We start from the raw sequence: 17,733 nt of genomic DNA on the forward strand, positions 1-17,733 counted from the left end.
AAAAACAGATGCCTAAAATTCAATTCCTAAGTCCATAGATAAGCACCTTAATATTTCAAAATCTTGGCTCAAATTTTATGTTCCACAGAAATTCTCACAGGGTCACTAGAGAATGACACCAAACCACTAATTCAAGCAGAAGAGACTAAATACTGTACCTGATACACATACACACAAACACACACCACTTAGTCTCTTTTGTGCTTTAACTAATTGGCCTGTTGTCATTCTCTCATTACCCTGTGAACACTAATGGTGCAAATTTCAATTCTTCAGCAATCAGATCCTCATATGTAACTTCAGTGCTACGTGTCTCTTGACCAATTATCGTATCTGTTGCGCCCTGTACTGCTTTAAATGGGTTTTCCAGTGTATCTCATTCAACAGATCTATCTGGTTTAAGTACCCTTAAACCTTGTATATTCCCTCCTCTGTTTTTGGTATTATGTGGCACGCAGGTGTCAACAGGTGGGAAGAGCATTGTGGTTATGAAGATTTGCTTGTTTGCTGAGGGACTGCAGGTGGCACCATCAACATTCATATTATAACTTAGTGTGACTGATTTACTTCAATGGAAGCTTTATTTATTAGAAATGAAACCGATCTTTGGGTAGCATAGAAGCCCAAGTAAAGTTGTTATAATGCAAAGCTAAGTGTGGAGACCTACAGGATTCCATTTAGGAGCTTCAGTTATGTGCTAATCATTGCGTTCCTGACCAAAAACATTGAAATGGCAACTTGAACTTCCTGTTAGATTTTCAAAATATATATTTGTATTGCTCTAAAACTGGTGAAACTTAAACAATCATATTAATATTTATTATTTATAACAATTTTACTACTACTGCTATAGCACAAAGTAGATAAAGACACAAGGTCCCTTCACCAAGGAGCTCACAATATAATTCAAATACAAAACATTGGACAACAATATTGTTGCTTAATTACTATTTCATTGTGGGTTGGAAAGAATCCTTACGGAGGTCTCAATCTCTGTCCTTCTCTCTTGTTTTGCAGAATGTTTCAGTGGACCTTGTTAAAAATGGTTCCATGACACACAGATATCTTGATGAATATGCAGAGATGAGCTAGTTTTACAGACTTAAAAACATGTAAACAAATGACGCCTGTTGATCCTTTTTTCAGTTTTATATAGTTGAAAACCAAATGACTAATGTGTCTATACGTACAGATCAGAAGGTAACACAAATGTTGTGGAAGTGGCAAAGTAGTTGTCTCAATTGAAAATGAACTGTTTAAAAGTTTTAACTGTTTAAAAGTACTCTAGAATCAATGATAAATAGCCTCATCATTAAGTATCCTTCTAAAATGTAAAGTGTTTAGTTCTTTTTCTGAGGTTTCTTTCTTTAAAAAATATCAAAATCTCCCTTTCTTTTAAGGCTGCCAGGTGTGACTGTTGTAAGTCTCAAGGAACTCTCAAAGAGAAAGTGCAGTGGCGTGGAGAAATGAAACATTTCTGCGATCAGCACTGCTTACTGCGTTTCTACTGTCAACAAAATGAACCTAATATGGCAACACAAAAAGGACCTGAAAATTTGCATTATGGTATGTGATGTTTCAGAGATCATAAACAGCAGAACTATACATTCGTTATTCTGAAATGACTTTTTTTTTATTTACAAATTTCAATTGTGGCTCAATATTTTTCACTCAGATGACATCTACAAGCAATATGAACTTGTATTTACAAAGGAGAGACTTCTGTTAAATGAGAAATCAGAAATTGATGAGATTATATATTTTTCTTGCGATAAATCCTAGAGGCACCAGCCCCATTGTGCTAGACACTGTCCAGACGTTTGTTTTACTGTCAGAAATTTGCTGCTTGTGCCATTTGTATTGGATTTTTGATGTTAACTTTTTGTTTTATTGCCTGTTTTGAGAGTGAAATTTCTGTAATTTGTCAATTAATATTCTGATTATGTGGACAGGTATTCAGTACTTTTCATGGGTAGAATTAAACACACAATTTCTGTTTAATGTTAAAGAAAGAAGAGACTGATTCCCAGCAGATCATGCTAAATAATTGCCCTTTACTGTATGTTTGTTCATATAGAAAACTTACTTGTACTACAAGAGTCACAGTTTGAAGGTCAGTTCTGAGGCCAAACACTGGTTAAAGAAACCAAGTAATCTCAAGAGGGGAAGGAATAGCAGAACACACTAACACTCATATTAGCTTCTCTTCAGAGCCAATGTAATTTTGCATTTAATGTGGATAGGGGGCAGGGAACACTCTCTTCCTCCCTCACTCCCAGTTTCTTTGCTTGTACTTTGGGGTCTTTTCCTTTCCAAGTGTCCTTAGATCATGGGGAGAAGAGGGATACCAGGGGTTAGAGGTGAAAACGTTAAAATCATGTTTTTCTCACATGGGAACTCAACTTGCAACATCTTTTTGAACTACACAATGCTCTCTTGCTTTAATACAAGGAGACAGCTAGATCCTTAGAAAGAGCAGGAAGCTCATGTACATGTGGAGATCATAGTGATACTTAGGGGCTTGTCTGCACATAGAAATGACACCAGTTTAGTTAAATCAGTTTTTAAATCAGTTCAATCAGATTGGTGCAGCATCTTTGTGTGTACACTTTTTTAAACCTAAGTGGTCACTATTAATTAAGCTCAATTTAAGATAAATTGATATAAGGAAGTCTTAAACCAGATTGAGAGTGAACATGGGTATTGCACTGATTTAACTCAGTGGATTTAGAAACCTGTGTAGTTAAAAGGGTGTAATTTCTGTGTGTAGACTGGGCCTAGGACTGAACACAACTGTCATAGACAGTTGGCTGTGCTTGTCTGGTAATACTGTGATAAAGTAACTGTCTTAATTTTTGTTGTTGAAAATTTATTTTATGTACTTTTTATATAAACTGATAAAATAAACACTGTTAATTTTGAATCTCTTTACATTTTAGATCAGAGTTGTCAAATTTCCCGAACAAAAATGACAGTAAGTATATAAAATATAATTAGATGTATTAAAATGACATCTTGAACTCTCTTAAAGAAACACCAACAAAATAAGTAACATTTTTATATGCTTAAAATAGAGAACGTTAATCCAACTTTGGGTTTTTTGTTGGTTTTTGTCGTCATGATCAGTGAAACTAAATTGGCTAGCTTAAGTAACATAAAAAAATTGTATTCATATGTCTTTTTAAACCACTTCCACTAAAACGAACTGCTGGGTATTTTCTTGCTGAATTACGTGAGAGTATCCCTTTAAAGATAATTCACAAGAAAATATAGTTTTTGTATGTTTTGTGTTCCTAATATATAGGTGTATATAATAAATGTACAAGGAAAAAAACCCACTGATTAATTAGCATTTTAAGGTTATGACCCATTTTGGAAAGGCAGAAAGTCCCAAGTTAAGGCCTCTGATTATGCAAATAGTTATCAGAAGTACAGTCACTGCTGTACAGAGTCCCATTGACTACATTTAGACTGTATGTGGGAATAACTGAGTAACTTTTTGCAGGTCTGGTGCCTGTGTAGCGGAGAGCAAGGCAAAGCATGAATGGAGCATGGAGTAACCTAAGTTTGAATTTTACTAGGTTGTATCAGATTTTCACAAAAATGGGGTTTAATAACGGTCTGTTCCTCCAGATTACCTTGTTTTAATTTCACACTAATTTATTTTTCTCTTGTTGAGATCTTCGGGATGCTTATTTTCCAACTAGACTAGATTACCTCCTTCAGATTCCTTACTGTTATAGAAAAATATATTTAGGCTTGTATAGAGATAAATGTTAGACATGTATAATAAAGTATCTTAATTTATATTTAGTTTATGTATAAATGTGTATGCATTAAACTTTTTGGGATTTCTGTAGTAATTGGAGATGTCAGCCATAAGCATCTGGATTAAAATTTCTGAGCACATACATAGAAAACTGCTTCTAGACTGATTGATTCAGTCCACAGGTTTAAAATAAAAAGCAGCTAAAAGCCCTCATTACTTAACTTTTACTTTTTAGGAAGTACATTGCCAACTATTGTAGTATTTTTTTAATATTTTACTATTTTATAATATCCGTTTGTAAGTCTTAAGTCTTTCCTCTACTGATTTTAATGCACACTGCCATGTATAGGTGAAAATCTGTTTTAAAGAGAACTCTGTTCATCAGTGGGTTTATTTTTAACAGCAGTTGAAACTTATGTAATGTTCTGTCATGCAAAACCACCTTGATTTATTGATCATCATTTTTAGTACATTTCTAGAAAAAGAGTTGGATTACTGCTATAGAGGCCATATTGCATATTTTTAGGATTAAAAAAAAAGCAGTGGAATGCTGAAATTAAAATAAGAATTAGAATTGAAGACTTTTCATTATGGATTATTATACCTCTAAAGAAGGTCAAATTTGAGCCTAGAGCCTTTCAATTGTGTTGTTTTTAATGAAGTAGTTTAAAGCTAGAGTTTTTAAAAGTTGTAAACCAACAAGTCCATTTCTTTATGCTTTCATAATGTAACAGCAGTGAAGTCAATGTTGTAGTTTAAACTAAAATTTAAAAGTTAATTCTGGAATAGGCAGTTATTCTGAAAGTATTAGCCCCAAGCAAATAAAATACAGGTGTATTATGCTTCTGACAGAAGAAGCTCATTTAGAAATACAAAACAACTTTTAACTAAAGAGCAGTCACCAGTGCTGCTGTGTTTTACATTCTTTTCCAGGACTTGTCTGTGTTTAGAACACAAATATTGGCTAGTATCTGAAATCAAAAGCTGTAACAAATCAATAATGATGCAATTGTTTGCTTGTCTGTAGGGTTCAGTGCCACCCCCTTCTCCAACACTTAACAAAGAGATGAAGAACAAGGCAATTCTTTGCAAACCTTTGACAATGACAAAAGCTACATACTGTAAACCTCACATGCAGACAAAATGTTGTCAGACAGGTAACTAGTGAATATTAGTAGAAGTAACAGTTCGTTCATTTCACCTTTCATGTATTTGAATTATATTGGCTTGGAATATGCTACAGAAAGTTTAACTTTTAAGTGCCTATCTGTAATTTGGCTTATTTTTATAGAAGATGATTGGAAGAAAGAATATGTCCCAGTTCCTGTTCCTGTACCTGTTTATGTTCCGGTGCCTATGCACATGTATAGTCAAAATGTTCCTGTTCCGACAATGGTTCCTGTTCCAGTAAGTCATGCCTTATTTTTGAGCTGAATTGCATTATTATTAATTATTTTGCATGTTACAGTCATAAATACCGTGTTGCTTGAGTGGTGCTGCAGCACTTCTTTTTTTTAGGTAGAACAGTACTTATTTTCATAGATTCTGGGACTGGAAGGGACCTCGAGAGGTCATCGAGTCCAGTCCCCTGCCCTCATGGCAGGACCAAATACTGTCTAGACCATCCCTGATACACATTTATCTAACCTACTTTTAAATATCTCCAGAGGTGGAGATTCCACAACACCCCTAGGCAATTTATTCTAATGTTTAACCACCCTGATTGTTAGGAACTTTTTCCTAATGTCCAACCTAAACCTCCCTTGCTGCAGTTTAAGCCCATTGCTTCTTGTTCTTTCCTAGGAGGCTAAGGTGAACAAGTTTTCTCCCTCCTCCTTATCACACCCTTTTATATACCTGAAAACTGCTATCATGTCCCCTCTCAGTCTTCTCTTTTCCAAACTAAACAAACCCAGTTCTTTCAGCCTTCATTCATAGGTCATGTTCTCAAGACCTTTAATCATTCTTATTGCTCTTCTCTGGAACCTCTCCAGTTTCTCCACATCTTTCTTGAAATGCGGTGCCCAGAACTGGATACAGTACTCCAGTTGAGGCCTAACCAGCACAGAGTAGAGCGGAAGAATGACTTCTCATGTCTTGCTCACCACACTCCTGTTAATGCATCCCAGAATCATGTTTGCTTCTTTTTTTGCAACAGCATCACACTGTTGACTCATATTTAGCTTGTGGTCCACTATAACCCCTAGATCCCTTTCTGCTGTACTCCTTCCTAGACAGTCTCTTCCCATTTTGTATGTGTGAAACTGATTTTTCCTTCCTAAGTGGAGCACTTTGCATTTGTCTTTGTTAAACTTTATCATTTTTACTTCAGACCATTTCTCCAATTTGTCCAGATGATTTTGAATTTTGACCCTGTCCTCCAAAGCAGTTGCAATCCCTCCCAGTTTGGTATCATCTGCAAACTTAATAAATGTACTTTCTATGCCAATATCTGTCGTTAATGACGATATTGAACAGAGCCGGTCCCAAAACAGACCCCTGCGGAACTCCACTTGTTATACCTTTCCAGCAGGATTGGAAACCATTAATAACTACTCTCTGAGTATGGTTATCCAGCCAGTTATGCATCCACCTTATAGTAGCCCCATCTGAATTGTATTTGCCTAGTTCTTCTTCGAGTGCTTGCTCTAATCCATTCCAGTTAGGTGTGCGCGCGCCGCGTGCATACCTAACTGTAATGGATATGAGCAACACATCTCGAAGAACAACAGTTACAAAAGTGAGTAACCGTCTTTTTATTGATAAGAATATCATGTGAGACCATATCAAATGCCTTATTAAAGTCTAGGCATACCACATCCACCACTTCTCCCTTATCCACAAGGCTCATTATCCTATCAAAGAAAGCGATCAGATTGGTTTGACATGATTTGTTCTTTACAAATTCATGTTGGCTATTCCCTATCACCTTACCACCTTCCAAGTGTTTGCAGATGATTTCCTTAATTTCCTTAATTACTTGCTCCATTATCTTCCCTGGCACAGAAGTTAAACTAATTGGTCTGTAGTTTCCTGAGTTGTTTTTATTTCCCTTTTTATAGATGAGCAGTATATTTGCCCTTTTTCAGTCTCCTGGAATCTCTCCCGTCTCCCATGATTTTCCAAAGATAATAGCTAGACGCTCAGATACCTCCTCTTTTAGCTCCTTGAGTATTCTAGGATGCATTTCATCAGGCCTTGGTGACTTTCTAAGTGATTTTTAACTTGTTCTTTTTTTATTTTCTCTTCTAAACCTGCACCTTCCCATTAGCATTCACTATGTTAGGCATTCCTTCAGACTTCTCAGTGAAGACCGAAACAAATAAGTCATTAAGCATCTCTGCCATTTTCAAGTTTCCTGTTACTGTTTCTCCCTCCTCACTGAGCAGTGAGCCTACCCTGTCCTTGGTCTTCCTCTTGCTTCTAATGTATTGATAAAAAGTCTTCTTGTTTCCCTTTATTCCCATAGCTAGTTTGAGCTCATTTTGTGCCTTTGCCTTTCTAATCTTGCCCCTGCATTCCTGTGTTGTTTGCCTATATTCATCCTTTGTAATCTGTCCTAGTTTCCATTTTTTATGACTCCTTTTTATCACTTTGCTAGTGATACTTCAGCTTCCTCACCATTCTTCAGTAAAAAAACCTGCCTGCTTGCATATATGTAAGCTCTTACAGTGCTGTTTTGCTCCAGCAACAGTTTTGACTGGTGCATCTCTGCTGGGTGGTCAAAGATGAGAAAGTGAAAGATTGTGAGAGATGGCAGAGTCAGACTAGCAGGAGGGAGTAGAAGCAAATAGAGAATGACAGGGTTGCAGTGGAAACCAGGATAAGATTTGGATTTCAAAATTTCTAGCAAATTAAGCTTCTTAATAGTTACCATTTACATAGCATTCTGCATCTTCAATGTGATTTGCTCAAGTGATGATCCTCACAGCGCTTCTTTGACTAGGAAGGTGAAAAGAATTTTCCGCATTTTACAGATGGGGAAATTGAGGCCACCAAAAGAGGATAATGACTTGTCCAAGGCCACAAAGAGTACGTAGATAGTCAGACCTGGGATTAGGAGTCAGGAGTCTCCTAACACTGTTCTTTATTCTCACCACTAAATTGTACTACAGTACTTCTCACAGCATTTCTGTCCCTCTTTTTTTTCACTCTGGTCATCTGTATTCATGGGTTTTCAACTGTTGGCTTTTCTGCTAGATCTTACTGAGGGCACCGTTTCCTAAGCCCCGGACTATTGAGTCTTTTAAAAGATAGATGTAAAGCTTCTGCATTTAACTCTACATCATTGGTAATCATTTGTTAACAATGAAATTTTTGAAGAGTTATTCATTCATATCTGCTTAGGTGCCAGTTCCAGTTTTTCTGCCCACTACTCTGGATAGCAATGAGAAGATCCTTGCAGCAATAGAAGAGCTGAGGGGTAAAGTTCCTTCAAATCCTCTGGAGGCTGAGCTACTGACTATAGCTGAGATGATGCCTGAAGATGATGGAAAAACAGAGACTACAGATCTGAACAGTATGTTTTATTGCTGTGGCCTTTGAATCCATGTGTTTTTACTTCTGTGTGTATGTATCTATAGTATTCTTATATTACAGTAATTAAATACAAAACTGCTATTTGTGAATTCTAAAATTAATTGGAAACTTTACCTGTTTAAACAAATTTCTAGAATATTTCATCGTATTTGAGAAGCAGGTAACTTTTAGAAATCTGCTCTGTGGCTTAGCTGGCAGCCGTGTAGATGCTGAAATCCTCCTCCTCACTTGCTCCTAGAGCCAGGAAGATGACAAATTGTCACCCAGGATTTTCTCACTCTATGGGGCTCCTTCCTTTACATCTCTAGTTTGACTGCTGCTTCACTTAAAAAAAAACACAAATGCAGGAAAGTGACTTCTGCAGCTGGGTCCAACCACCATTTATCTATCAACCAAAGGAGGCTAAAGAAAGAATAAATTAATTGTTGTTCTTGCAGTAGCACTTTCCTGTAGACACCTTAAATTATTTATTAGCTGAGGGAAAAATTCACTATCTCAATGGAGCAAGGCAGTGGCTGAAACAGTTTTTGCGATTGTGATGAACAAAATCAGCCTCTCAGGGTGCCTAAAGACTCATTATAAAGGGTAAGTTTTTAACAGTGACAGTAATTAACCATTGGAACAGATTTTAACAAGGTTTGTGGTGGATTCTAAATTTTTAAATCAAGATTGCATTTTTTTCTAAAACATACAATCGGAATTATTTGGGGGAAGTTTTATAGCTTGTGCTATACAGGGTGTCAGATTAGATGTTCAAAGTAGTCTCTTCCAGCCTTAGAGTCTATGAAAACCTGCAAAAGCAGAGTCTCTGGCTGAAGCAGAACAAGGAAGCAGTTGATGCAATTTCTGGGGCTGTGACAGGGGTACTGCTTTCCCACCTTCTTCCCATCCTCCCTGCCAACTTACCTGAAGGGGGAGAGAAATTCTCTCTAAGGCATTCTCAGATTCAGAGGATGATATGATTCAAGACTTTCACTAGGAGAGGAATTTCTGCAAACTTTCCTGTCGTGCAGACTTTTTTTTTCTCCCCACGTATCATGATATGTTCGTGGCTTCCAAATTTTACCAGAAAAAAACCTCTCCTTCAAACAGTAACCTCAAAAGCTTTTGAGAGGTCTCCAGAAGCATTTTTTCCTAGACTACTTCAGTTGTTTCCTCAAATTATCTAGAGACTATATGGACAAATGTTTTATGTCTGGGATACAGGAGGCATACAAAGCTGCAGAACTTCCATGTCCATTAAAACTTAGCACTCACGAAACCAGAGCTAGGGCCACCCCCTCAACTGGAGAGTTGAAGGTGTTACTGGAGAAGCTTTGCAAGGTTGCCACCTCAAGTTCCCTTTGCTCTTTCACTAGATACTGTTGACTGAACATACAAATGTCTGCAGACAGAGCCCTTTGACTGTGGAGAGCTTGTGTGCTCTGCGTTTTACTGTGAAGAGCTTCTGTGTGCTCACAGAAGCTCTTTGACAGAAGTTGGGGAAGAGGTCAAAGATTCCTATTTCCTTTCATCTCCCCTCCCTTTTCTGGTTTATCCTCTTGTTTTCCCTCCGTGTTTGTTTTTGCTAAGGTCTGCTATAAAGAAGCCCAGGATCTGTGCTGTTGCAGGCAAAGCCGCAGAAAGACAAATTATATTCCCACTTTATGCTAATTTGCTTTCTGTGGCTGGTTGAGACAGCCTAGATTACACAGTCCTGAGCTTTACAAACCTGGACTTCAACAAGAGATTCTCCATAATTAAGCAGGGCAGAGTAGGCTAACAGATCTCTTTCTAGCTGGGAAGGAATCATATTGGAGAAGCAGAATCGAGAGCTCCAGAATTGGAAAATCTGGGCTGGTGATTTGACATCATTCTCCTGGCAGTGAGTATGTGAGGTGGAATTCAGCATATGCACTGTCTTGGCAGAGCCACAAAATGAAAATTAACTGTTAAATGGTAATATAATTGTATTTAATTTAATTACAGGTATAATAATTGAAACAGACTTGCTAAACTCTGGTACAGAGATGCAGACAAGCTTGCCTGATATTCCGTATGAACCAGATCTTGATATTGAAATTGATTTTCCAAGAGGTATTTCTGCTATTCTTTCAACAAATGTTCTGAATGAAATAGTCTTTATGGTCTGGCTTTGTGGTCATACATAAGAATACCCATACTTGTCCATCTAGCTCAGTATTCTGTCTCTGACACTAGCCACTGTAAGATGTTTCAGAGAGAATGAGCAGAATAGGATAATCTCAAGTGATTAATCCTGTCATTCAGTCCCAGCTTTTGCCAGCTGGAAGTTTAGGGACACCCAGGAGCAAGGGGTTGCGGAGAGAATTCAGGGGCAGGCCACCTCCAGTCAGAGAATCTCAAAGTGGGTCTCGAGGTGCATTACACTCTATCAGTTGTTAGGGCAATCCCATCCAAGTGGGATAGGGGCCCATTCCATGAGAACGCAGTCATCAACTATGGCCATGCTCAACAAAGTGACCTCTGTGGATATATGTAAGGCAGTCACGTGGAGTTTAGTACATACCTTTTCTTCTTATGCTCTAGGCTGGGGATCGGCAACCTTTGGTATGTGGCTCACCAGGGTAAGCAGCCTGGTGGGCCAGTTTGTTCACCTGCCACATCTGCAGGTTCGGCCAATCATGGCTCCCACTGGCCGCGATTCACTGCTCCAGACCAGTTGGGGCTGTGGGAAGCAGCACGGGCTGAGGGATGTGCTGGCCGCTGCTTCCCACCACCCCCATAGGCCTGGCGATCGGCCGAACCTGCTGACGCAGCAAGTAAACAAACGGTCCCACCAGCGTGCTTACCCTGGCAAGCCTCATGCCAAAGGTTGCTGCTCTAGTCATTCTGTGGCAGATGCTTTGTTTGATGTGGCAGTCCTCCGTTCCACAGTTCTGTCTTCTTCCTCACAACCTCCTCCTATCTAGGTACTGCTTGTTAATCACTCTCAGTGGAATACGGTAGGGATCATCACTCAAAAAAGAAGGGTAGGTTATTTACCTATAACTGGAGGTTCTTTGAGATGTGTGGTTCCTATCTGTATTCTAATCTCACCCTCCTGCCCCTCTGCTGCGGAACTGGTCGATTTTTTTAGTGGAGAAGGAACTGAACGCGTGGTCATTCCGCCCTGTCCTTTATTACCTTGGGCGAAACCATGAGGCGGTACAATAACACATTGACGGACCCACGGATTCTACTATTTTGAAAAGCTCTGGGTCTGGGCCCATGTCTCATGTGCATAAATCCTCAGTAGAATACAGATAGGAACCACACATCTCAATGAACCTCCAGTTACAGGTATGTGACCTCATTTCCCCCTTTAGTCATCTCTTTTCTTAACTGAACAGTCCCAGTTTTTAAATCTCTCCTTGTATGAAAGCTGTTCCATTCCCCATACCACTTCTTGTTCTACCTTTTCCAATTCTAATATATCTTTTGAGATGGGGTGACAGAACTACTCCGTATTCAAAATGCAGGCATACAATGGCTTTATATAGTGGCATGATGATATTCTCTGTTTTATATCTATCCCTTGTTTTTAACATTCTGTTAACTTTTTTGACTGCGATTGCACATTGAGCAGATGTTTTCAGAGAACTATCCACAATGACCAAGTTCTCTTTCTTGAGTGATAATAGCTAATTTAGACCCCATCATTTTGTATGTCATCCCTTTAAAGTTTACTGGCTTGCTTCTTTGGATGGTTGGTTGTTCAGCTTTGGCAGACTGAGGGTGTATGTGAGTGAGTTCCTCATCCTTCGAAAGAAACTTTTCCAAATAGAGCACTACAGTCTGGCTCCTGGAAGGAGCGGGTCTTAGACACAAGAAGGTAGGTGCACCATTTGGCTTTGAGAGTAGACTCGGGGAAAGCATTCTTAAGACTGCCTCAGGGACTCTGGACACACCCTGACTCACATTCCGGAAGATGAAAATGAAACATCCTCTATAATGCTGGATGCATGACCAAGAAGACATACCTTGTACTCAGACCTGCTCAACCTCTCCATACCACCCCCACTCATGCTTCCTGTAGTCTCAGATCTTATGGCTCAGAATGGAGGTGAGATGCTGCAACCAAACCTCCACTCTCTCTATCTAAGCATGTGGATGCTTTCTTGTTGACTCAAGCAGAGAGGTCCTGCTTGCTGGAGGTGCAGGAGGTGTGATAAACAGCATGTAGGAGTTAACAAGGACAACTTATCTTTTGAAATGGATGAGACTCTCCAGCTGGGCCCACGGGTACCATATTCCCCCCTGTTCAGGCAAGCATCCAGGATACACTAGAGTACCTGTGTCAAAGCAAGCGAGTGTTTTCTAAGGCTCTTGGTGGGTGCACCTAGTGGCCATATCAGTTGACCATCCATCTGTTGATTGACCATTCCTTTGTATTCTTATAGCCAATGGCAAAGAGAGTCCTGAAAGGCATCTCTAGACGCTTTCCACCAGTTAAGGACCCAAACCCAGCATGGGACCTTAATGTGGTCCTCTCCAGGTTAGCGGAAGCCCTTTAGGGCAACGAGCCTGTTGCCAGTGGCTCAATCTCACCATAAAAGTTGGCAATCACATCAGCCAGAAGAGTTGGAGAGACTCAGGCATTAATGGTGGGACCCTCCAGGTACCATCATATATAAGGATGAAAGGACAATGAAGCCCCACCCAAGATTCCTGCTAAAAGTAGCATTGGAATTCCACATCAGTGAGACTATCAACCTACCTGTGTTCTTCCTGAAGCTTCATGCAGGGAGAGCAGAACAGAGTTTGCACGTGCTGGACATGCAAAGGGTGCTGCTATATTACTTGGACAGGGCCAAGTCCTTCCAGAAATCACCCAGACTCCTCTTTTGCTTATCGGGAAAGGGTTATGGGTCAAGTAGTACCCACCCAGAGATTATCTGGCTGGAGCATCACATCATGCTTTTGACTCGCAAGGATGCTACTTCCATACAAAGTGTTAGTGTGTTCCTCCATATACAGTCTCTATCAGTGGCTTCTTTGGTGTGCCTTTCCATCAGTGACATCTGCAGAGCAGCAGAGTGGTCATCTGTCCACACACTTATGAAGCATTACACACTGCTATAGGTGAACAGGGATGAGGCCAGATTTGACAGGACTGTAAGGACTACTGTTGGAAGTCACCAGCTGTGGAATTAACGGACTATCAAAATAAAAAAGGTTACTTACCTGTACAGTAACTGATTTTCTTTGAGATGTGTAGTCTGTATATGTATTCCACAATCCACCCACTGTTACTACTACTACAGAATTGCCCAAGCCCTGAGCTTTGAAGGTGGTGAAGGAACTGAGGATGATGACGTGGCTCCAGGCTCCTCACTGGAATTTCTTAGAGTGTAAGGGGGCATGCAGTGCCACAGAGATGCTGCAGACTAGAAAGTTTTCTGGCACATGCACTGCCCCCGCAATCACAAGCTGTGGAATATGATTTGGACTACGCATCTTGAAGAATATCAGTGACTGAACAGCTGAGTAATCCTTTCCTTGGATGTGTGGCATAAGACCATTCCGCCCCACTCTGAACTCAGTCAGTGCCTGGTAGTTAAATGGGAAGTCAGCCTCCTTTTACTATTAAGTCAATAAAGTTACAGCCTGCAGCTTTAAATCTAGTGTCTTTGTTTTGCTGTGTGTCCTGATCAAAAATTGGTGGCTTCTTTCCACTTCTCAGGGGTTAATCAGAGATGCAGTATTGGGGCCTTACCTTATCATTATAATAATTTGTATTACCGTCGCTACTAGGAGCCCTAGTTACAGACTGGATCCCATTGTGTTAGGTGCTTTATGAACACAGAATAAAAAGACTGCCTGCTCCAAAAAGGAAATCTAAGACTTAGTAATGTTAACTTTACATTTGTTATAACAAAAATAAGTGAACAAAGTACATTTTGTAATGTCACCCTAATTTGTTTGTTTTCTACTGTTTATTCACTAAGGGTATGTCTACACAGCAACTAGATACTCCACAGCTTGAGCCCTGTAATCCTGAGTCAGCTGGCACGGGCCAGCCACAGGTGTCTAGTTGCTGTGTAGAAATACCATTACTTGCTAATTCACACAATGGGATCACAGGTCTGATCCAAAGTTTGCATAGGTGAAAGAAAACCTGCAAAGTGATGTGTTATGTGCCTCTCTTAATAAAACAGAAGAATGGGCATTACTGGGTGAGACTAATGGTCCACCTATTCCAGTATCCTGTCTTCCAGTGGGCCGGTGCCAGTTGCTTTAGAGGTAATGAATGGAACAGAGCAGTTTATCAAGTGATTCATACCCCATTGTCCAATCCCATCTTACAGCAATCTGAGATTTTAGGGATGTCCGGAGTATAGAGTTGCATCCCTGACCGTTTTGGCTAATAGCCATTGATGGCACTTTCCTCCATGAACATATCTAATTCTTTTTTGAACCTTGTTACACTTTTGGCATTCAAAACATCCTCTAGCAATGAGTTTCACAAATTGACTGTATTATGTGAAGAAGTACTTCCTTGTGTTTGTTTTAAACCTGTTGCCTGTTAATTTCAGCAGGTTCTTGTGTTACGTGAAAGGGTAATTGTTGAACAGCACTTGTCCCAGTACGGATCCCTGGGGAACCTTGCTATTTACCTCTCTCTTCTATTAGAACTGACCATTTATTCCTGCTCTTGGTTTCCTGTCTTTTAACTAGTTACTGATCCATGAGAGGAATTTCCCTTTATCCCATGGCTGCCTACTTCATGTAAAAACCTTTGGTGAAGGACATTGTCCAAAGCTTTCTGAAAGTCCAAGTACACAATATCAACGAGAATCATCCATATCCACGTGTTTGTTGATACCCTCAAAGATTTCTAAGGATTGGCAAGGCATGATTTCCCTTTACAAAAGCATATTGGCTCTTTTTCAGCAGAGTATGTTCATTTGTGTGTGTCATAAATCTGTTCTTTACTATAATTTCAACCAGTTTGCCTGGTACTAAAGTTAGACTTACGGTCTTGTAATTGCCAGGATCATCTCTCAAGCAGTTTTTTAAAAATCGTGTTACGTTAGCTATCTGCCAGTCATCTGATGCAGAGAGAGATTTATGTGATAGGTTACATATCACCGTGTAGGCTTACACTGTCTTAGTTATGTAACAGACCACTTGAAAATTTTTCTTCATCATTAAAGTGCTTTTGAAATTGCTATTTCATGTAAAATACCAATAGAGTGAATTGCCTCGTCTGAAATCCTACACTTGGTATTGCAATGAATGTTAGCAGAACCTTATCATCTGTGTATTCTAATAGACTCCTGTATTAGTGGATATATAATAATATAACCTGGACCATGTAATCCTCTCAGAAGTTTAGGAAACTTAAGTTTCTAATATATTTGCAGCAGCGGAGGAGCTTGATACAGAAAATGAATTTTTGCTGCCTCCTGTCTTTGGGGAAGAATATGAGGAACAGCCAAGACCTCGATCCAAAAAGAAGGTAATAGATCATTTGATTCAAATACAAAAAAACTTCGTACACTGCAGGTTGACTAAATTTTAGATCACTGTGAGAACTGAAGTTATTGCTTATTAATATGTCTAATTGCTTTGGAATGAAATAGTACATTTGTTCAAATAGTAAAATTAATTCAGTGCCTTGCAATTAATTCAGTGTAATACTTCAGATTTGCCATCAGGCAGAGTGAGTAGGAGAGTGGTTGCCGTTAATTTCTGGGGTTTAATCCCATCTTTGCCACTGACTTGCATAGCCTTGTACAAAACACTTTACTGCTGCCTCAGTTCCCCTATTTGTGAAGTGGAAACACTAAATCGGGGTGGCCATACTTACTGACCCTCCAAGAAATTCCATTGAGTGTAGAGCTTTGCTTTGCTTTGCTCAGCCAATTATATAAATGTATTAGCTTACTTGAGCAGCCACTATAAGTAACCATTATAAGTAACTAACCCAGGAACCTATCCTTGCAACAAAGCCTGTTGTCAACTCTGTCCACATATCTATTCAGGAGATAGCATCATAGGACCTAATCACATCAGCCACACTATCAGAGGCTCGTTCACCTGCACATCTACCAATGTGATATATGCCATCATGTGCTAGCAATGCCCCTCTGCCATGTACATTGGCCAAACCGGATAGTCTCTACGTAAAAGAATAAATGGACACAAATCAGACGTCAAGAATTATAACATTCAAAAACCAGTTGGAGAACACTTCAACCTCCCTGGCCATTTGATTACAGACCTAAAAGTCGCGATATTACACAAAAAAAGTCCAAAACAGACTCCAATGAGAGATTGCTGAATTGGAATTAATTTGCAAATTGGACACCATTAAGTTAGGTTTGAATAAAAGCTGGGAGTGGATGGGCTCATTACACAAAGTAAAATTATTTCCCTATGCTTATCTCCCTCCCCACTCTGCTCCCCCCCCACCCGGTTCCTTATATCTCCTTATCAAATGCTGGAAGTGGGCCATTTTCATTAGCTCACCTTAACTGATCACTCTCCTTATAATGTGTATGGTAACACGCATTGTTTCATGTTCCCTGTGTGTGTGTATATATATATCTTCCTTCTGTATTTTCCACTATGCATCCGATGAAGTGAGCTGTAGCCCATGAAAGCTTATGCTACAATAAATTTGTTAGTCTCTAAGGTGCCACAAGTACTCCTATTCTTTTTAGGTATTTTCAATCGCTCAAAATTTTCCCAGACTTTGTTTTCAGTCTGACATTTTCCAGGTTTGAAGGCTGATCAGTTAGATTTTGGTTTTTAAAACATTTAACTGCATTTAACAGTTCTAAAGACAATGATTGGGTATAGAAAAGCTGAAGTTTGGATCAAAAAAGCCCTCGCTGAGAAGTGCCTTTGAGTGTTCTGGTAAAAATTGGTTTTGATTAGCAGTTACAATTTGTCAAAAATTGTTCTTAGCAGATGCACAGTATGTTTTGCACAGATTTTTTTGCTAAACTAAGTGCAGAACTAAGACTGTGCTGTCTATGTGTGCATGGGAGAAAAATATAGTAAAATTCCCTGTGAATCTTGTAAATCATATGGGACCATTGAGATTGTTTGGTCTCTTTTCAAGAAGGTGCAGTGTTTGGGTTGCTCTTTTCCTACCTTCTCCTTCAAGTAGTATCCCCTTGGGTGCTCCACTCCAGGTATGCTTTTATCCCTGCACTGCCGATCGGAGAACTTTGATAGCAGAGTCCATTTGGCCCGCACATGCACTGTCCCCCCACCCCATGCTCTGCCACTCACGGGCGAACTCCTCTCAGTTCCTTCTCAGCATCCCTAGCTAGAGATGGAGCTATTAGCAGTCCATTCCTCAGATCAACTCTCTTAGCACTTCAGTAGTTAGTTATATTTTCTCTTGTAGAGCTTTCTTTAGTTTCTCTTTCTTAACATCAAAGGACTATGGATCAAAGAAAACAACAGTG

General features: G+C 39.5%; 1 protein-coding gene across 14 annotated transcripts in view; it reads left to right on the plus strand.

The window, feature by feature from the left end:
• The window catches only part of ZMYM2 (zinc finger MYM-type containing 2), a 197,674-nt gene that overhangs the window by 150,300 nt on the left and 29,641 nt on the right, over window positions 1-17,733 (plus strand). For 13 of the 14 annotated variants that reach the window (XM_030561497.1, XM_030561477.1, XM_030561576.1 and 10 more), the window contains 7 exons: window positions 1,401-1,566; window positions 2,940-2,974; window positions 4,797-4,926; window positions 5,061-5,176; window positions 8,117-8,288; window positions 10,277-10,384; window positions 15,676-15,770. In XM_030561497.1, coding sequence (XP_030417357.1) covers window positions 1,401-1,566; window positions 2,940-2,974; window positions 4,797-4,926; window positions 5,061-5,176; window positions 8,117-8,288; window positions 10,277-10,384; window positions 15,676-15,770 — 822 coding nt within the window. The remainder of the gene's footprint in view (window positions 1-1,400; window positions 1,567-2,939; window positions 2,975-4,796; window positions 4,927-5,060; window positions 5,177-8,116; window positions 8,289-10,276; window positions 10,385-15,675; window positions 15,771-17,733) is intronic. The other variant, XM_030561527.1, reaches the window with a different exon arrangement.

Source organism: Gopherus evgoodei, chromosome 1 (assembly GCF_007399415.2).
Source record: "Gopherus evgoodei ecotype Sinaloan lineage chromosome 1, rGopEvg1_v1.p, whole genome shotgun sequence".
Lineage (NCBI taxonomy): Eukaryota > Metazoa > Chordata > Testudines > Testudinidae > Gopherus > Gopherus evgoodei.